At 40.7% G+C, this 21513-nt stretch overlaps 1 protein-coding gene across 13 annotated transcripts in view; it reads right to left on the bottom strand.

Annotated features, from left to right (window-relative positions):
- Positions 1-250: 250 nt before the first annotated feature.
- RC3H1 (ring finger and CCCH-type domains 1) overlaps positions 251-21513 on the bottom strand; it is a 61098-nt gene continuing 39835 nt past the window's right edge. For 5 of the 13 annotated variants that reach the window (XM_041479543.1, XM_041479537.1, XM_041479538.1 and 2 more), the window contains exons 10-20: positions 19676-19957; positions 19142-19359; positions 17487-17863; positions 16279-16410; positions 15551-15721; positions 12644-12854; positions 11153-11243; positions 10900-11035; positions 8805-8975; positions 8104-8219; positions 251-7109 (exon numbers count right to left, since the gene is read on the bottom strand). In XM_041479543.1, the coding sequence (XP_041335477.1) occupies positions 6956-7109; positions 8104-8219; positions 8805-8975; positions 10900-11035; positions 11153-11243; positions 12644-12854; positions 15551-15721; positions 16279-16410; positions 17487-17863; positions 19142-19359; positions 19676-19957 (2059 nt within the window). In that variant the 3' untranslated portion in view covers positions 251-6955. The remainder of the gene's footprint in view (positions 7110-8103; positions 8220-8804; positions 8976-10899; positions 11036-11152; positions 11244-12643; positions 12855-15550; positions 15722-16278; positions 16411-17486; positions 17864-19141; positions 19360-19675; positions 19958-21513) is intronic. The other 8 variants (XM_041479541.1, XM_041479546.1, XM_041479544.1 and 5 more) reach the window with 8 other exon arrangements.

The raw sequence follows: 21513 nt of genomic DNA, 5'->3' as shown, positions 1-21513 counted from the left end.
ACAAACAATAAATATCCACATTATCAACCCAGAGTCAATCACTCCCATGATGGATTGAGATTTTTTGTTTATGGGAAAGAGAAACAGGAAAGGAAGAAAACAGCAGAAGGACAAGAAAAGCAAGGAAAAACGCAAGGAGAGAATGAATGATATTTTGTTTAGCACTGACTCATGAGAACAGCAGATGGAATTTCATTTATCTAGGATCCTATATAAATTTAAGAAATAGTTCATAACCTGACTCAACAAATTTCATGGTCTCCTTTATTACCTAGACTATCCTTTATTTCATTTTTTGTTAAATATACCTCTGCAGGGCACAATCACATACAATCAATACGATTGGATAATTACATGAGCTCTATCCCAAGCATATATGCACCAATGTTAAAAAGTTATTTTAAAAACCAAACAAAACAAACAACCCAAAAAAATAAAATAAACTCCACCCAAAAAGGTGATAATGACTGCAGAATGTCTCGGGGAGACTTGTAAGGAACTAACAAGATCAAAGAAAATTAGACTTACAAAAACCACAATAAAAATCATATATCGAGAAATCCCACAACTGGAAGTAGATGATTTCAAAGAAGTGGGAGCTGTCATATAGATCCCACAATTCTTCCTCCCTCCTCTCACACATCTTGCTCCACCTCTTCCTCCCCATAGCAACAAATACAAGGAGGGGAAGAGCTTAACATGACGCTATCAATTAGAGAAAATATGAAAAAATAGCCAAGCTACAGAACAGCTGCTAAGCTGACTTGAAGGAAAGATCCTTTAAGCATGGAAGCTGCTTACACAGCAAGCAGAGGCTAAAGGGGGAATGGGAACTCCTTACAATTAGGGGAAACTCTCAAAGTGATTTGTTTTGCCCATATTGATCAGCTTCACTTACGAGAGGCTGCAGATGAACAGTACCAATTGTGAGCTGTGCAGCAGCTGTGATGGGAACAGGATTGCTTCTTCCTCTCAGGTTGCTTCATGCAATTATTAAAAGCTGCTGCCAAATTTCTTTTTAAAAAGCTACAAATAAAGAGGTCAGCGCACACATCCAGTTGTGGGATCCATCTGATATACAATCTGGTTTGGATGCCAAAGACTTGTGAGTACTGTCTGCCACAGAACTATTAATGAAATCTTTTTAACATTATGAAGAAGCAAATAATTTCTTGAGCATCAAATACTCCATAATATTTTTTTCCTCTTACAGATACATTTATCCCATATACATTTCACATGTAATTCCATTATGTATAATGCTTTTTACTTCCAGAGACTGCACTACCTCTTGCTTCTGTCTCTCCCAATACTGTATTTTTCAAATTGGACAATTGTGTTTTCCTAAAACTTGCAGATCTTCAAAACAGTAGATTCCTGGCATATGAAAACATCCAACCAGTATATCCAAGGAAAGATGCCCTGCTGGATGCACTTAGGCACCTAAACCCTCCCAACTGCTGAGCACCTTGCAATTAGCACTAAAAATCATACACCAACTCCCTGGAATAGCAAAGATTGCATGGAAAAGATCAGTTAATTACTCACGTTACTAAGCTACAGGAATGCAATTTTGATTATTATGGCCACATATTTTAAGTATCAAATGACTGTGATGTTCCTGATGCAGACAAATCCACATTGCCATGTGCTCTTTATATTGGGAAATTTCAGAAAAAGCTGCAGCCTCTTTGCTTGCCACACTTCCCATGGAACAATATTACACTTGCCAATAGGAAATAAAATTATAAAGGAAATAAATGTTAAGTTTGTTCTCCTTTCTCTGCTAACCAAGGCTCTACCTGCATCACAAGAAGTGCTCTGAAGACTGTGACAACACTAAGCAGTTACATTCTTCTCCCTACAGAAGAATAAAGGCCACATGTTAACTGTAGGACACTGCTGGGATAACATTTCCCCAAATCCCTTTCTTATATTGTTGTATAACTAGGATTAACTTTAGTCTTTGTCATCCCCTGACACTCCAACTGAAAATAATGCAGTTGGTAACAGTTCACTGTAGAAATGAAAATTCCCAATGAAGTTTTTGACATTTTAGGAGTCTATTTGAATTGAGAGCAAATCAATTTGAGCTACATAATCTGTAAAACAACCACCCATAGCTTTACACAAAAGGTGGCTTAGAAAAGCTGCTTCATTTTCCTCAGAAATTCAGTTTACACTTACTCAAGCAAGGTGGATGTTTTTTCAGTTCATAACTCCATTACCATGCAGGCAACTCAAAAATTCTTGCTCTCTTTTTCCCTTGGGGAATTGATTTATTGTGATACAAGAAATTAAGTTGCTGACACGCTACTTTTTTTGGTTGTTTTTACATCAGCAACATCAGGAGGCAGGAATGGAAGGCTGTGTTTTGGAAAGTGAATGATGACAAAATTTGTATATGAAGGTAACATCATGCCCCAGCAGCATTGCTCTGTGTCCTATCTATCCTAGGACCAAAACCACTTCTCCATACAAACACAAAAACTTGCACACTGTGTATGTTTGGGTCTTTTCTCCCATTTTTGAGCAGAGAAGGTGGCTGGCACTCCCTGCTGTTGAGCCTCCTGAACACTGGCATGGCATTTCTTGGACCATAAAAGCAGGTCTGAAAGAGCCAGTCCAGGAAAGAAACTTTATACTGGGGGTCTTTCAGATAACTATCTTGTCAGTCTGCTTTGTTATAGTCCAAAATTATAAATGGCAGTGGAAATGAGGGCTTATGCTACTCGGACTTCAAGAGATTTCTCTTTGAACCTAAAAACTTTAGTAGAAGTCTTGAGAGTTTGAGCAGCTCAAGGAAGGGAAATGCCAGCATTTCTTGTATTATCAATAAAAGCCTCACTCCTGGCCCTTTCTAGTAGAAAATTTGTCCCACCTTACTCATTCCATGCTGTCAAGAGACAATATCATCACAAGTTTGGTTCTTCCACATCTAATTTAATGCAATGCTAGTGTTTCACAAATCTTTTCCATCCCAGTGGACTTAAAAGTCAGTCACATTTGTAACACAGATTTATCTTTTACTGTAACTGAAGAAATTTTCAATCAGTATTCAATTTAGAAACACTTAAAAACAAGGCTTCTTGGATTATAACATTTCTTTCTTCCTTCTCCCTCTCTAAATGAGCCATTCAGTCAGCTGAGAGAGTGCATGAGAGACTGAAAACACATCACAACACCTCAGATATATCTCAGTACATTGCAAATTGTATGACTAAATGGAATGATTTTCCACAATTCAATCATGGGCAAGGCTTGACAATCATTAACTTCTGGAAATTGTTATTAGGATAATACAGCCAACTCACAATACCCTACACAAATGTCTGACAATCAAAATGGCTACACCAGGGGAAAAAAAGTGTAAAGCACAAGTCTTTGGCTCTCCTTTAAAGAAAAACAGCAGTTTACCATGTTTATACAGATCCCCTGTTTGCCTACCAGTAGGGGCAATATCACATTTGTGCATCACTGAGTAATAACACCATTAGAAAAGGCAACTTCACAGAAGTTATTGGCTAAGCGAATTCATTTGAATGCTCTGTTTTGAGGCAGCAAGCTGTCACTGTTACACAATCAGGGAGGGTGGATGGGCAAGCCACAGGAGAAAAAGACACAAAAAGGGGAGAGACGGCTCAGAAAAAACTACACAGAGAAGAAGTTGAGAAGAACAGGGATAAAAGTGCTGCTAGCTTGAAAGGTTGCTCTGATCTACAGAAAAAAAGTCCTACTCTGAAATAGGACAGCATGCAAGAAGGGCAGAAGAAAAAGTTTAAACTTCTGCTACTAAGAATAAAGAACTAGGTCACAGGACAGACAGATGAGATGTTGACAGAAGGAGGGAAATAACACCACAGAATAAACAGACATCATCTATATACTGACTGAATCACTGACACACTGAAGCTTAACCTACCACTTGAAGCTTCCTATTCTGAAGGTTTGTCCATGCTGTCCATCTGGCTGAAACCCAGATATCAAGAGTTGTCTGGTGCAGCAGAAAACTTAACCTACCTACCAAAGGATGCAGCAGTGCCCTGACACCATGATAATACTGCTTCTTCTTGCCCAACAGAAGGAACTAAACCACTTGGTAGCCAAGACCAATTTCACTGAGGTGGCCACAATTCCTGTACAACGGGGACAATGATGGGCTACAGGAGTGAGTGTAGCAAGACAGAGTCACTCCAGACATTTTCATTGTAAGCTGTAAACATCAATGCTGCCACTACATACAGAGCTAGCTGTCCCCCAGGGTCTCCCAGTTTTTCCACAAAACCGGAACATTTTAGGTACAGTTTCCAGAAAAAACTTAAAAGCATGCACTGCATTTTGCTGTTTTATTTGTTTAATCAACTAAACTTCTGCAAAAAAAGCAGAAAAAGGGTAAGAGGAAGAGGGGATGGAACAAAGTAAAAAAATCAATACTGTTAGTAGATACTAAGCAAACTATTTAACAAGCCAAACTATAATTTTGGGCAAACAGGGCATTCACCTGGACACATTGATCTCAACAAGGACATTATGCACGAAGTACAGCACAGAGAGCTGGATGAAGGAGACAAAAAACCCAGTAAGGTCCCCCTTCTAATCCACAGATTTTGGAAGCATTCATTATATGTAGGCCAGCAATCTGAATAGTGCTTACTGAAGAATTCCAGGAGAAAATGTGGAGAAAAGAATAATCCCTAACCTGGTGAGGGAACTAGGAAATAAACGGTAAAGAGGTTTTTGTCCCTCTAGATTTTCTTCCTAGTATTACAAATGTATCTGTAGTGTCCAATCTGTCATAACCATCTTTGAAAATTAATTTTACATCCACAATTACTACAGTCAAAAAAAGGCACATTCTGGGCTTGTCCTCCTAGAATATTGCACTAATTATCTTGACTAAGATGAGCTCCCTGTGTTAATAAAGACACAGCAGGAAGGAGCAAACTAATTAAAATGAAGAGAAGGCTGACCTGAGGGTGGTGCTCTGCACTGAAGGATGAGAGGGCCCAGGGCCTGTGCCAGGTGACTTGGAAGCAGGCAGCCAGGAAAAGACCTTCATCCTCCTCATGCCCAGAGCTGAGAAGGGAGGAACAGACCTGACGGGCTCCCAGCTTCATCACCCCAATTCTGCTCAGCTCCAAGGGGAGTGGCTGGAATGCTTGGCTTCAAGTAGGAGATACATATGAAGAGGGGCAAGGGGAGATGAAGCTGTTTCGGTGCAAAGTTGATTCTTTGCCAAAAGTTAAAAGAGGCGTTAGCAAAAAGCAAGCTTCAAACTACTCCAGGAAATTAAGAGGCCAAAGTTCAACTAAGAGGGAAATAAACCCGTGTTAAGACACATGGAAAGTGTGGGGGGGTGTGCTGAAAAATGCTTTTATTTTCGTTCAGTGCTTCTACCTCCCAGACATTTGATCACAACAGCTGCGCTCATGCGAAAAAATTCTTAAAACATACCCAATATATATACAGATATAACTATGTATATATGTATATATATATTTATATATAAATTTTTATTTAAATAAAAAAGAAAGCTCGAATCCCAAGCCAATATGTGTATCAAATCCTTGACCAGCCAGGTCTGTAGGGCATAATCAAATTCAATGTGAAATAGTATATAAACGCGGTGCCTTGACTGGGCAAATTAAATAATTGCTACTCAAAAGAGTCTTCTGTTTGGACTCTCCTACTGGTAGGCAATAGTGAGACTGTATCCCCTCCCACCCCCCTGTTGTTTTATTTAACAGTATGATGAATGCAAAGCTTAGCCCAAGGTTGCTATAACCTCAGCAGGAGTTAAGGTTAAGGAAAAAAAAACTAAAACCCAAGAAAATTTATTAACTCTTGCTTTACCCAACCAAAGCAATGCAGTAATTTATTACATAACCAGTGCTTTCCCACTTAGTAGTCTAACCCAGAAAGAAAAAATGAGGACAGGCCAAGAAGGCAGAGGGAGCAGCACTTGAAAAATCATTCTCAAGAGGTCTTCATATCCAGGATCTTACCTCAGCATACGCCAAAAAAGTAAAAAAATGTGCAGCAAGAACAAAATCTTTAATCTAAAAAAAATAATCAAAAGACACTTCTGGTTTCTCTGGCTTATGCCCACAAAGCGTCTACTTGGAGAAGTGTTAGATCTATCAGGCAAAATTTACTTCTCATTACTTCTGGCAAGATCTGTGCTGCACCTTCAGTGGTTACTTTGGTGCAACTCTTCCCCCATGAAGCAGGAATCCAGGGTGGATTCACTGCAGCCCTGACAAACTGCAGGTTGATACTCAGATTCTAACACACAGACCTTAAGTAATACCAGCTTTTAAAAAGGACCAAACCTTTGCAAAGACTCTGCCATTTGTAGTTTAAATTCAGCAATTTAAGCAAGAAGCTCAGGTTAAGTTCCTGGCCACAATGGGAGGAATTGTGTTAAGCATGAAGTTTGCTGCACATCTTTTGACACTGCAATTCACAGCTACTCTCCAACCCTCATTCCTTGTTTACCCATAAACCATACAAGGAAGTGGCCAAATTGTTTTAGTAAGGTAATAAGGAATTATGCACTGGGTATGTAATAATACCAAAATAAAAGAAAACCTACTTCATTAAGATCATACAATTAATCAAACAGAGTATATATATATAATATCTTTTTTTTTAAGCCCTGGGATTCAAGGCGTCCAAAGTTATTAAAATAAAGTTCATTCACAGAACAAAAACAAATTTAATTTGAATTGCTTGCAGATACTGCTAATTTTCATTTTTTTAATTAAAAAATGCGTTAATGTGAACTATGTGCAGGATTTGTTTCTAGTAGTTGTGTTTGTGCACATTGCCTCTGGACCTGCTGCTCTGCTACTACTGCTGCTCCTGGGTTTATCCAATCATCCCTGGAAAAAAACACAAGATGGAAGCTGCCAACACCCCAGCAGAAGGAACTCCAGGGTGTGCTGGCCTTGCTTCATGGAGCAGATGTGGGTGTCACTCCCCCTCTCTGGGAGTCATGGCCATCTCCTCCTCCCTCGGGGTCCTCTGACAGGCTGAGAGATGCCATATTGTTTGACAGGAGGCCAATGTTCTCTTGGGTCAAAGCTGATCCATTCGGAACATCACTGCTGAAGGGAAGTTGAGGAGAAAGAGGAAGTGGGTGAAAAGAAGCAATTAATGAGATTTTTCCTTTATTTTTAAGTAAGAGGACCCCAGTGTATATATTCTAGAATATTTAACTTAGCTAATAATAATTTATCTCCCCCCCCCCCAACCCGATTTTAAAAAACATAAAGAGTTGTTTTGATTTCATTACTTTCACAGCACCATATGAAAAAATCAGTTCCTGTTCTGGAGGTGACAATCTGATGGTGCAGCACAAAAACAAACTCCAGAACTGGTTATAAAAAGAAGGCAGAGACTTCACCAGCAATAGTGTATTTATTCAGAAAATGCTCATTCTGAATGAATATTAATATTCCAAACTGCTCACATGAAGTTATGTAAGCATGCAAGCTTCTCTGTTCAGTGCTGGCCTGAATACACATAGGTGCTTGTGGCTGTTTGAAAATACTTGCTGTAGAGACTTCCAGCATTCCCAGCCAACATCTTATTCCAACTGTCTATTAAACGTGAACTGAAATCAATCCCAGCATCTACACAGATAAAAGTCCACTACTGACAACTGAAAGTGAACTTAGTTTCAAAGTGTGCCTTCCTAGACAACATCCACGTCACAAACCTTAGCAGGATGGAATACCTTGCACATTTGGGAGATTTCTTTTATTTGAAACCAATTTGAAAAACAGGAGATAAGGAATTTTTTTGTGGTGGCTGTGTAACTCCTGCTTCTCCCTACTAATCATTCAATACTGACCAGATGGTTTCCTCTCTGCAAGTCTTCTGTTCCATTAATTTATATAGTCTTGTCGAATCACCTACTCCACAGCTAGAGAGGTCCTTAATTCATACTTGCACTATACAAACTTGATTTGTATTCTCTTTGCCTAGTAGGTGATTGCTCACCATAGCTGATGTGAGGCAAGGGTATTTATTCAACAGGAGAGTGGCCCTGAAGAAGTGTCTCCTGTTATACAAAGACAGGCTGAAGGCCCGTGTTACCTGAATGTCAGTGTAAGGTCCTCAGCTGGAACCTTGTTTTGTGGTTCTAGTTGTCCATTTTCTGTCTGTTTAGTGGTGCCCAGCTTGTTTTTCATATCCAGTGAAGACTGGCTCTCCTTTAAAGAAACAACAGATGAAAAATACTTTGAGTGTGTTGAAAGAGTTGGAGATTTCATGCCTTAGGGACAATGAAGAAGGCCTGTAAATTGCAGTCACACAGTTTAACCCACAAAAGCCATGAGACAAAACCAGACTTTTAGATATGCTCATCCTCTCACGACACAGTATTTCCCAAAAGGAAGGGATGATCCTTGTAACAACAAGCAAAGGCCACAGACTGTAACAGCACACAGACTTCTGAACACTAGCCTGTACTTGCAGACAATGTTTCCTATGATAAGCAGTTTACAGAGCTCATGGCACAGTGACCATGGAGACAATTTGGTATCCATCAAAGTCAACACAATGCTTATTTCAAATGGTGACAAATTAACAACATTTAAAGAGGCTACATTGAACTTCTTCATGAAGAAGACTCAAGAAACTCCTCAGGAGGTTTTGAAGAATAGAGGTGAAGAGGAAGATGGATAACTCCAGCTGTGAGCATCCAGCAGGGAGCCTGTTTGCTAGGGTGAAGGGGCTGCAGCCAGGTACATGGCTCTCCACTGCATCTCTCTGCCTCCCAGCCCCCCAGCACTCACCATGCTCAGCTCACGGGTTCTCTTCCCAATTTCCCTTTCCACCTGGTGTAGCTCCAAGCTCAGCTGTTCGCTTGAGATCATCCCAGGCCACTTGGGAGGTGGGGGTGGGGGCTGTGGTTGGCCTGCCAGGGTAGTCGCCTCTCTCTGCAACAGCAGCCTGTTACTAACAGCCTAAATGCATAAAGCCAAGCACATACACAACTGAGCACACAACACACCAAGCACAGAGAGCTCTAAGGCCATAATTCCAGAGTATTGCTCATTTACAAAACCAAGGCCACATTTCACAATGTCCCAATTGAAATCACTTCCAATGCAAGTTTCAACATGTTTCTGTAGGCACGGACAAGTATTTTAATTTTTAAACAAGCAGTGTTAAATACCTCTTGCTGTCATAAATTTGCATGTCTTTTCTTCATATGTCACTCCCTTCTCAAAACTAAGACTAAGCCCATGAACAAAAACATTACTCTCTTCTGAGCTCTATGTTCAACAACAGAAATTGCAGATAAGCAAGTCTGCTGCTTTATTTACAGCAGTAGAACTTATCTAATTGCAAAACAGAGCCAGAATTATAATTACAGCATCTTGAGATGTAGTTGTCAATATGTAGGTCTCTACTGACCCACATTAGGAAACAGGAACAGAGAGAGGCAAGTGACTATGGTCATTCACAAGTAGCAAGTTACTAGAACCAGTAGCCATGTCAGCCATTCCAAAAATCAGCTAACACTTGTATTCACAAGTGTTCTGCAAGCGTGGGCTCTGCATTTAAATACATCATCTTGTATTCCACACAACCCAGCATTTGGCTGGTCTGTAAGTAGAAATGCTCATACAATGCAAAAGCAAAATGATCTAGTTCTTCATGCTCTGGCTGAATTGATTGCTGCAATCTTGTAATAGGCGAACCAGTGAAGACTCCTTGATTTCCAATATCTACATGCAGCTTTAAACATAAGAGATAAACTGAAAGCTGTACTTAATCAAAATAACTAATTCTGCAGAATTCATATTATGCCAAAATATCCAATTATGCCAAAATTCAAATTATGCCAAAGGCTCAAGATTCAGCTCTGTAGGATTTAACACTGACACAATCACAACAATGATGAGCAGGAGAGGGCCACTTACAGGTTTTGCAACTTTCCAGTACTCTTGTATTATGGCAAATGCAGACATGCAAGATTGAAAACATTTTCTCCTCTCATTCCCAAACAAGAGCACAAGAACACAAGCTATGTTTCAAGTAACTAACAAATGCATATTACTCCAACTACTGCTGTGACTTAATTGTGAGCTCTTAAACTAATCTGCAATAACCCTCCTCTGTAACGTGTGTTCTTAACTAACCATGGCTTCAGCAGAAGCTGCTATCCACTACTTACAGCAATTTCTTCTGGGAAAATGTTAACACAAATAGTTGCTGAGATACCTAGAACAGTTTTCTGGTAAAAGTAACTAAGGTTTTCTAAAACTATTCATTCATTATGGCTTGACATTACCCCTGTCTCACAAAATCAAAATATTTCAGCTCATTAATTCTTTCAGAAACACACACTCATCTTTCCTTATGCTAGATTTCTTCTAAGCAAAGAGCCATAAGATATTAAAGCCTTAATTTTTCAAGCTAAATATATTACACATTTACTTTCTTGACTCTTGTGGTTTGTGCTATTTAGGAAGAAACAGGTACAAACACAACGCTAAACATGGAACAGATGAAGCTCATGGCTTTCTGCACATAAAATCAGACATTTCCAACAGCAGTAAAGTCAAGATGAACAGGCTCCTACACTCCAAGTTTGCCTCTGAGTAGAGCTGAACAGAGGGGGAGTGAAAAAGAAAACGATAGCAAACAAGACTGAGCACAGACTGCAGATTCAAATATGGTGTTGATGTGCATGTGGAGTGCAGGGAAGTTTCTGCTGCTAAGCAGAAAGGCTGGAACTTGCACCACAGCCCTGATGCCTGGCATCACAGGATTAAGTATTGTTACTGAGTATCACTACAAAGGTCAGCCCCCGAAAGGCTTTACCAATGTCATCTCCCTCCATCCCACCCCCTCAGTGCTGCTCCAAATGCTGGTACCAACCTCCAGCCCCCTCATTTGGGTCTGCTGGCTGATCTGATGGTCAACTTGCTGCAGTTCCATGCGCAGCTGCTGCTCTCGGTCAGCTGAGGGCAACTGTTTCCCATGACCAGCCACATCCGACATGGACAGCCTCTCCCTTTGGGATTGGAAAATAAGGAGATTTCAAAAAAAAATCCTTACTCCACTGGCACAGAAAAAAATAGATAAAAGAACATTTAGAAAAAAGTAAAAAAAAAACCCACAGCAATCCTACCTGTCACTGAAACGTCCCTGAGAAGGTATATTTTGATGAGGAGAATATGGAGAGCCTCCCCAGCCACTGTGGGTTTCGTAAGGACTGTAGTCTACCAGGGAACACGAGAAAACCACATTGCATTACTACAAAATCACCCTTTCAGTCGTTCAGCCAACACAGAACTAGACAGAGAAGAAGAAGAAAGGCCAGCCCTCTAATCATGAGAAGCTGAACATTTCTTCTGATTAAATGAACAGAGAAATACTCTCTGTGACCGGTCTCACATGCCTGATACATGACTCTTCCTGTATGACTAACAGTCTGTGACAGCCTTCCAGAGTCTGAGATTGTGAAGGACTTCAGATACTCAGGCAGAGGAGCAAACACAGAACAAAACTTACAGACATGATGATTGCAGTTATTTTTACTACTGAAGTTCCTAAAAGCCTCAGGAGTTCACTGATAATCTGACATACGTCGGTAACTACAGTTTAAAGAATACATTTTCAGGGAAGTCAGAGTTCTACCTGTAATAAAGTCTAAAAAATTACTGCCTGAAAGTGCTAGAAGCAAGTTTGGAGGAATATAATAATTCAATATTTTCTTAAGGTTATTCAGTGTACCTCAAGAAAGAGACAATCTTTTGGAGTAAGACAGAAGGCCATACATGTGATTAGAAAATAGATATGTTGGAAATGAACTACTCGTACTTTTTCACTTTGCCTAACAGTACATGAGACAATGGCTGCATTTACCTTGCAGCAGCAGCTACCCATAAAGCAGGACAGCAGCAGTAAAATACTTCATCAAGATGGTTTTGCATTGTGTATTTGGGAAAGTGCTAGGCTTCTGGATTCTGTGCTGCACATTTAAAATAAGCTTCCTATCAGAGGGACTGGCAGAACAAAGTAACTTCTTCCAAACAGCAACAACATATCACGAACAAATACACTGTGTATGCACAAACACGGAATCATTGAATATCCCAAGTTGGACAGAGACCCATAAGGACCACAGAGAACTCCTGACTTTGCACAAACACCCCAACAATCCCACTCTGTACCCAAGAGTACTGTCCATACACTTCTGGAGCTCTGGCAGTCCTGGGGCTGTGACCATTCCCCGTTCAGTGCCACTCTGAGGGGAGAATCTTTTCCTGATATCCAACCTAACCCTCCTCTGACACAGCTCCAGTCCTATCACTGGTCACTAGAGAGAAATCACGACCTGCCCTTCTGCATCCCCTCAAGAGGAAGCTGTAGACTGCTATGGGGTCTGCCCTTAGTTTCCTCTTGTCAAGACCAAGTGATCTCAGAAAGCTGTGGCAACCTTGTTATGAATTCAGTCTTCTCAGTATAACCCTACTTGCAGTTATTTTAAGTAGCATTAACACACACCACAGCTGTATTTCTAAGACAAGACGTAAATTTACCGGGCTTGTCTTCAACCTGTACAACACTATAGCAGTACAGAAAATAGCAACAGCCAGCAAAATCCAAGAGATCATACCTGAAATGATGGATTTGGTGGCAGCTCCCTGAACTGCCATGGCCTGCATGGGCCCAGAGTTCTGGTACATGGCTTTGGAAGTACGGGAGATGGCCCCAAATCTTGACACAGTCGGTCGGTCTCCAAATGGAATGAGGTCATCGTCGCCCGTCTCGGCCGCTCGGCGCTGCATGTCCAGTCGCTGCTCACGCATGGCTTTACTGTCCACATTCTGCACAAAACATGGAAAAGGCACTCCAAAACTCATTCCAAAAGTAACAGGACACATTCCTTTCACAACAATTTGGTACATACAGTTAGTTTCTCTTGTATTCTCTATTCCCTTCACTTTTCAACTAGTTTTCCTACTCTTCAGTTTCCAACTCCACTGTCAGAGGGGATGTCTGTCTGTCTCCTTAAACGGTCTACCTTTAGGTACCATTAGTACACCACAGTGAAAAAGGTGCAGAATTAATTGTGATCAAATCCAGAAGAAGAGAGCAGCAGTAAATAGAAACTGAGCCAGAGAAAGTCTAATGATAAGAGAAGCGGGAGAACGCCTCCCCCTCATATAAACTCAAAGAAGAGATCAGTAGACATCTCTCAGGAATACACATTCCTTCTAGAATCAAAAAGAAATTTCTCTGAAATCCAGTGCTAAGAATTGTATAACCTAACAGCCTGCAAATGACTCAGAATGGGAATTTTTCAGTACTGCACTTACTTGGACATGCCTGGTATATCTTTTCAGGCACTTTTCATAAAGCAGCAGTACTGTTTGGAACATCCTGGTTTCCAGCCCACTTTCAGACTCAAACACCTTAATGGGTCAGCATATGAAGAGAGAAAGTGTTCACTCTCTCCTCCAAGAGCTGACTTAAATAAGAAAGCTATCTGTTGACTACCAGAAAATGTAACATGTTAAAAATTGTCAAAATCAAGTTAAGACTTCGCTAAAAGAGTAAAACTGTGCACAGTAGAACAAAAAGAGCAAGGTAAGTGGGACCACTACACCAAGATATAGTCCAATAATAAAACTCTGCAAGCATTCAGTGGGGATAAGGATTGCTAAAAACAGTTAACATATCTGAGGCAGGAATAAAGGGCTGAAAATGGCAGTAACTACTAAGTTGGAAGCTAAACTCAAGAAATGTGGAAAAAAATTACATTTTAATCTCGAGGCCATAGGATGCTAGTACCAATTTTAATATTCTTTTATTTACTCAGTAAAGCTGCATGTATCTGCCGAATATTCAGAATTATGCATTCAGATGATACTACTCCTGTCCTTCAAAAAAGGAATCTCTTACGAATGATTAAAAAAAAAAATCACTGAAGAATTAATTCAGTAAAGGTCTCTTGATAATTTTTTCCTGTGAGGAGATAAAAAATGAAAAGCAGCAGAGATCCCATTTTGCTTATCTGAAAATTAGCTCTGGGGCAGAAGAATACTTTTTTGAGCCTTGAAAAAGGAGGTTACTTCTTCAGAACCTTACTTCTTGTAATTGAGCTGCAGGTTTTTTACACAGTTTTCTAGCAGCAGGGATGAAAGCCAAGAGTTGTTTATCACTCCTGGATGCTGCCACTTAGATAGCAATAAGCTGATTCCAAGTAATCTCAGTACTTCTCCAGGTCAAACGTGGCAGTGTGGTAACTCCAGGCAACCACACTGTGTAGAACTGAGAGCAAGAGGACAGGTAAAAAGGCCAAAGCTGTAGACGAAATGCAATTTTTTGCTCTGCTTTTTTCAGGAGAAAGCCTCCTTTTTGGGTCCATTTCCAAGAGTGGCTTCAAGGTATTAAGAGGAAAGCAATTCAGCAGACAGAAAAGACAAATTTAATTCCAATGGGACAGAGGGGGAAAGGGCAGCCTGAGGAGAAGCTGAACCAAAAATATCCTGATTTAATAAAGTGGTTGATACAGGTGAGCATCTGTCTACAGAAGAATGAATTCTGATTAGAAATGTTTCCCCCACACCTCTTATTGGCCAAAGAAAGGTCACCACGACTCCAACAATAAAAAATAAGTCAACAGATCACTTTTGCAGATGGGGGACGAAGAAGAATAGATGAATCTCTGTAAAACAGTTCCTCAGGCTAAACAGTCTTTTCTCTTGAAGAGCTTGAATGACTTGCTATGTGCATGGGCTACCAGCCTACTGCTCATGTTGAGTAACGCCTGAGTGCTAGGAAGAAACTGAATAGTGGTGGTATGTAGGACTCCTCTTTATTTTCTCCATTCATGACTCCAAATAGTAACACCCAAGCAGCCCCTTCATTTTAGAACACTGACCCAGCAAAAATGGAGCAGTACAGAACAAGATCACAGCCCACCTCCCAAAGTTCAGTGAAGGGCTGAATAAGTGCAGCATAGAGCTAGAAATTGCCTTCAAGAAGAAACAGCCTAGTACAAAGTTTTGACTGCGCTTTTCTCAAAAACTTCAGGCAAGTCTTGTGGTCAAAAATTACAGTCCTCAAACTAAAACCTAGTAACACCCTTAACAGCAATAACAGCCACCTTAAAAGGAATTAATTGCTTAAAGTTAAGATACAGCATCTTTCTCTGACAGAAAGAAGTACAGGCAGCAACAGATGGACATGCTTAATTAACAAGCTGCCAGGACAAAATAATTTTTGCATTTCAAGTAAGTGCAAAGAATAATCCTTGCACAATATTCTTGCTATCTATGGCTTCAGAGCAGAGAGGTTATCCTGCAACTATATGCAGAATTTTGTACCAGCTACACAAGGGTAGAACTGTTCATAACTTTGAAAACAAAGTGCTTCACACACTTGCAAATGCTTTCTGTGACTGCAATGCACTTCTGAGCTTAAATAAAAGCACTGCCATCATCATGGAGAGCAAATAAAAGTCCTTCCCAACCCACAGAAATATCCACTCTTCTGTTTTCCCCGTATCCCTGCATACCGCCATCTCCACACTCCTTGCTGCCACAACATCTTTGGGTTTTGCATCTTTGGTTCCAATGTAGGAGCCGATGGTGTCACAGGACCAGGGAGAGTACTGGCTGTAGTCATTTCCTTTGTATTTCCCAGCTACCTTCAGGTCTTCATCCAAGTACTGTACAAAAACAAAAATCTGGTTCTGTAAGTGAAGGGAAGAAGCAGTTTCACAGCCATCCCTGTTCACTTTAACAGTAGGGAACTTGAGAAACATTACCAGGATTATTTTTTATCAGAAACATTGCCCTCTGGAATTGGGCCAGAGAACACATGAAGTGTGTGAAATTCTGAGTCCCTGGCTACACTCCCAGTGCTGACTGTTCACTTGGCCAGTTCGAAGGTGATATTTTGACACTGATTAAAAAAATAAATCTCTATCAAGCTGTTACTTCATCCTAAGTATGTCAGGAGTAAAGTCTAGTAACTGTGAAGAGTGATTACTTCAATTAGTAATGGCTCTAAATTAATTTTCTTGGCTGCACGGAAAGCAGAGAGCTTAGGACCACTGGTAGATCAACAGCCCCCTAAGACTGTACTACATGAGCTTCCCAGCTAGGCATGAAATCTACTTTCTACAACACCTGCCAGTGCTGTATCGTTCTGATTTTCTTATTGTCTACACCTCTCAGCACATAAATGCCTGAGTATTTTCTAAACATGTCAGTATCTCATGTTTCGTCAAAATACGCTTACCTCCTCTGAGTGAAAAGGATGAGGCAAGGTTGGTGATGGTGCAAAAGGAGGTGGAGAAATCACCTTCCTCTCTTCCAGCTGGGCCATGATCTCTTTCCTTCGTCGGTGAAGTTCATCCAGGCTGGGATGAGGCTGAAATGAAGACAGGAAAATGTCTCAGAGCTCCTGAAGCATTGAAGTACAAAATGAATAATTTTCTAAGTGTTGTTTACCTGAATGAAATAAGCTATGTACTGCAAGGAGAGGGAAATACAGAGGATAGACAGAATCATTAAAGCAATAAGTAATGATCACTTTGTTAAAGTCTAGCTGTTAACTTTCATACAGGACATACATGTTTTCATACAGGACATACATGTTCCTACACTGGCCAGTGATAGTTCAAGACACCCCACAAACAGGCAATGTGTTACACCTTGGCAAAGTTCCCACTGGCACATGTTCAGCATGGCAAGTTCCCATTACAGTCATGTAGGGTAAATTGATAGAACTCTACAGGTCACTAGTCACATTTGTTATTCACTTTGCAATAGAATTAAACATAGCACACTCAAACTGATAAATCTGTAAGTTATGTTAAAAACACTTCCTGTACCCGGCAATAGGATTCAGAGCCTTTAATCTGAATAACCTATATCCAACTATTCTACAGAACTCAATTCCAGCTGGTGAGTTGGGACAGTTACAGCTGGTGAGTCAGAACAGAGTTATAAACAAATTTGTAAACTTACAACAGGAAGACCTTCCAGTTAACTATCTAACTAGAAAAAATTCAGAAGAGCAGAATCTTTAATTCTTTTATCAGGGCAGGTATGTTTAATGTTTATTATTGAGGTACAGCATTGGCCAGTCACAGATGGGCAATACAAGAATGCACACGAGACCACTTCCACATGCTGTATTTACTCTGCACTTGAGCAGCCCTCTCCAGCCTAATCTTTGCTGGAGAAGTCAGAGACTTATGAGATTTCCAAAGTGAATTACAATGCTTTTCTACTTGGAGCACTAAAGCAGCCTACTTTTACATATTAACATAATTTCAACTGCAGAGTTGACCAGTAACTAAACTACCTTCCAGTTTTTCATCCGCTTCATAAAGTTCAGACTTTCACAAAGGCCACCCCCTTAGTACAAAAACATTCAATTCCTCAAGCAGTTTACAGTTCCCCTCTCAAAACAACCACAAAAGCACGGCGTAGAACCCATACCCTGTGGCACGAAGGTCTGATCTGACCAAGATGCGGAGCCACTGGGCAATAAGCCTCTGTTTGCTGGTATCTGTCTCTGGCCTCAGGTACATAGAGGGGCACAGCCGCCTGCGGGATGTCGATGGGCACCGGGCTGCCCCGCACCACGTCCTCCCGCTGGTAGGGCTGCACGGGGGGGTAGACGCGGCGGCCGTCATAGTGTGGGGGGTACATGGGCTGTGCCAGGGTCGGGTACCCCTGCGGCTGCGGGTACTGCGGGCTCACCACCCGCTCCGGCAGGTACGGCCCGTAGTGCTCCAGGTACGGAGTACCCGCCTCGGGTGCTGACGGAGGAGGTCGGACAAAGCGAGACATGGACTGAGTGGGATAGTACACTCCTAAAGCAAGGCAAGGGGGGGGAAACACAAGATACAACAAGTGATTACCACAATTGTCCACAAAAAGTGACCACAGAAAACCCTGAAGAAGCAAAAGTTAATCCAAAGCTCAAGTGACACAGTGTAATTATCTAAGATACCAGCACAGTGTCAATGTTACAGCAACTGATAAAGAGCTGGTGAGACTGAGCCCACCACAGGTGCTCTGCCAGCACACCAAATAGAAATAAATCATCAGAATGTCTCTGCAGATTGCTACAAATGCTTTCAGCTAGGTAAGACCTAAAAAGTAAACTGAAGATTGGTCTGTACATCTTCATCCATGCAACTAAATTCAATTTATCTCAACATACCAGAGTCACCGTCTGGGTAAAGGAACTTGGATTATTAGGATTTAAAGTCATTTAGAGATTTGTTCTATGTCTTGAACAGGAGAAAGACATTTCAGAACTGTAAATCATGAAAGACTTGCAATATCACAATGCCTCGTTACCTGAAGATTTTATTATTCTATCTGGGATCTCTGGATAATTTTAAAATAAGTATGAATATGTGCATTACATCAAGTTTTGTGGACAACTCAGATGTTCACTGGCACACAATAAACAAATGTAAGTAGTTTGTTTTTCTTCAGAATGCTCTGTAACTTTCTCAGAAATGGCTTCTCCCATTTCGCTTTTCCTTTCTAGAGCTTTTTCTGCTTTTAACTTCCTGTGGTCTTATAGTGCTTATTTTTCTTTCACATTAACTTCACTTTATCTCACTTCTCTCTGCGACCTCACATTGCCTAAGAATCACTCTCAGTTTTCATACAGATAGCCACATCATCTCTCTTTAATCCCCTTCAATATTATTTTTATCCACGTGCTCTCTTTATAGTTAAGTTTTTCCTCTTAGTTCCTTTTTTATGACATTTTCTTTCTCTGTGAACACCCTTCTCTAATCTCATTTATCTCTAGTCATCACATGCACTTTATTTCCATTTTCCCTGAGTCAAACTAAATTAAGGTTTACCACACTGGATCCCTCATCCAGCCCAGTTAGGAAGAACTGAAGACAGAAGGACTTGCAACACTTGGACAGATACAGGTATTGTTTTCACTTGCACAGAAGTCCTCAGTCAAGGCATAAAATCCTGCCGATTTCCATTTTATTATGACATCACCATACTGGTGTCTTTCATCATTTGTAAAAAAACTTCAATTTAAGGACTTAAAAACCAGAGTGGGAAGAAAGACTAAAATCAGCAGGAGGATGAAAGAGCTTGGTCAATCTTACCTTGTTGGTAGGGTGCTGGCTCAAACGATGGGGCAGCCCCTCTGGGGTCTTGATAAAACATATCTGCTTGTTGTGCACTGTACAACTGAGACCCTCGTGGTACCATCTGCAACTGCTTGGTGACAGACACCGAGGGCAGATCTGCTGGCACCCGAGCAGGCACAGGATGAGGGTTCACTGGCAAAGCAGAAATAGAGCTCTTGGGAACAGATTCCAGCCTAAAGAAGTGGAAGATGGCACAGCTCATTAAGGCCTGGTATAGCACGCTGTACTCTAACACACTGTTATTTGTCTATACTCCACCTTCTGAAGGCTTCTATCACCATCTCCAATTAAAATATAAGCAAACAGGGAATTAACAGAGTTTAGAGCTTTAGCTTTCTACTCTACTATATAATCACTAAACCGCGCCCCCCGCCCCCCCCCCAACCAAACAGTTCTGTTTCTTTTCTAAAGAACTGGTTCACTTTGTTTCTACTCCAGATTGACACACACACACAGAGCAATTTGAACAACAGGTAGGAAGACCCGTACAAGTCAGGAGGGGATCCAGGAGCACTGCTACTCAGGTGGTCCATCTTCCCTGGCTTCAGAGCACTTTCATAACCGGAGTCAGTCCCTCGAGAAATCAGTTGTGTCACTGTGCTGCCTGTTGACACAATTCCATTTGGCAGAGCAGAAGTTTTCCTATTGGGCAAGTCCACTGCCCCTTCCTCTGAGAGGATAGCTCCTGAAGGCAGGCCCACCTCATTCAGCTGGCCCAGGGAGGCACTAAGAGGTCTTCTGGGAACGAGACGCTTGTTCATTTTACGGAATCTTCAGAAAGAAAAACCACATATCAAAAATTGAAACAAAAAAAAGTAAAAGGAGCTGTACTTTCAAGACTTTTCAAACATGGATTCTACTGAAAGCTTCCTTTTATTTAAGTTCTTCAAGGGGCTTATGAAAATACCTAATAGAATAAAATGTCCCTGATAGTTGATCTATTAATAGGAGTTTTGATCAGAACAAGAGTTTTGAACAAGACTTTTAATGACAAGTACATCAAGAATTCACAGGTAAACTTCACACAACAAATTTACAAATCCTACTTTCTTTACACATATGCATCTCAAGAGAAGAAAACCAAAACCAAGCATCACATAAAGTACGATTATCACATAAAATACAGTAATACAAGCTTCAGAATAAGAATCACAGACTGTTCAAGCCTGTATTATTCAGAGAAGAAACTAATAGCAGAAAATTTAAGAGAAAAAATATGAAATTACACCCTTTTGCTCTATTTGTCCAATAATAAGCCAAGCGTTTACAACCATGTGATGTATTTTAAAGCACAGTCTGAGATTATTGTTACTATATCAGTATGCAGCTTACACCATTTCTGCTGTTTGATAAAGTGACTGCAGAGATAAAAACTCTATGAACACGCAGCAATTGAAAAAATCTGACTGCTTCTGACTAAAGCCTGAACAAATACAGGCATTTTAACCAAAGTTCCACAGAAACCAGTAGGCCAACGGTACTGGGGAACAAATTCCAGAGTTCATGGTCCTCCACTAAATACCCTGCCATTAGTTCAGATCCCAGAATGCAAGTGTGAGACCATATTTGCAGACCTGAGTGCTCTCACTGAACAAGAAGCAAATAGTATTTCTTCAGCAGGATTAAAGCCAATACTTTTATATCATAAATAACAGTCAGAGTGAGATGGGAATCCAGACTAGGAAGGTATAAAAATTTCTGCAGAAAAAGGTGGCAACTGACTGATTACTCAATCTTTAGATAATCTCTGTGGTTGCCCACGTGCATTAACAGCAACACAAGGGGTTTTATTGTTGGGGCTGTTTTGTTTTTTAGATGTTGTTGCAGTCTCCACATGCGTAAGACACAAATTAATTTTTAAAAAGTTCAGTGCTTGCCTATGCACACCAGGCTTTGTCCCTTGTCAGGAGGGGAATGAGCTGCTGTTTAAGCAAATTTAGATGATAATACACTATCTAAAGCATTACCACACATTTCCTTATAACCTTCCTCCAAAGCTGAAGCTATATAGAGATAGAGGAGTCACACAGCAGCAGCAATGCATATTAGTCACACTAAGCATTTTTAAAAGGAGGAGTGCTAACACAATAGCTACTTAAAGGAATTAAGCAAAGATAAAAGGTACAAGGAACAATCAGAACTCCCAAGTTCCCCAACCACCCACAGACACTGAACAAACATTCTCTTCAGCCCGGGACAACATTAATACCAAGGCATGCAGGCCAGTCTGGCTACAACAGGCTTCTCCTCCCTGCAAAGCTGACAAACAGACCTTGATACACAGAACTGGCTCAGAGGTGTAACTGACCCACCACCCAACACATGCT

Source organism: Pyrgilauda ruficollis, unplaced genomic scaffold (assembly GCF_017590135.1).
Source record: "Pyrgilauda ruficollis isolate IOZ18807 unplaced genomic scaffold, ASM1759013v1 scaffold49, whole genome shotgun sequence".
NCBI lineage: Eukaryota > Metazoa > Chordata > Aves > Passeriformes > Passeridae > Pyrgilauda > Pyrgilauda ruficollis.
The sequence above is the reverse complement of the archived record's forward strand: the minus strand, read 5'-3'. Positions and strand labels throughout refer to the sequence as shown.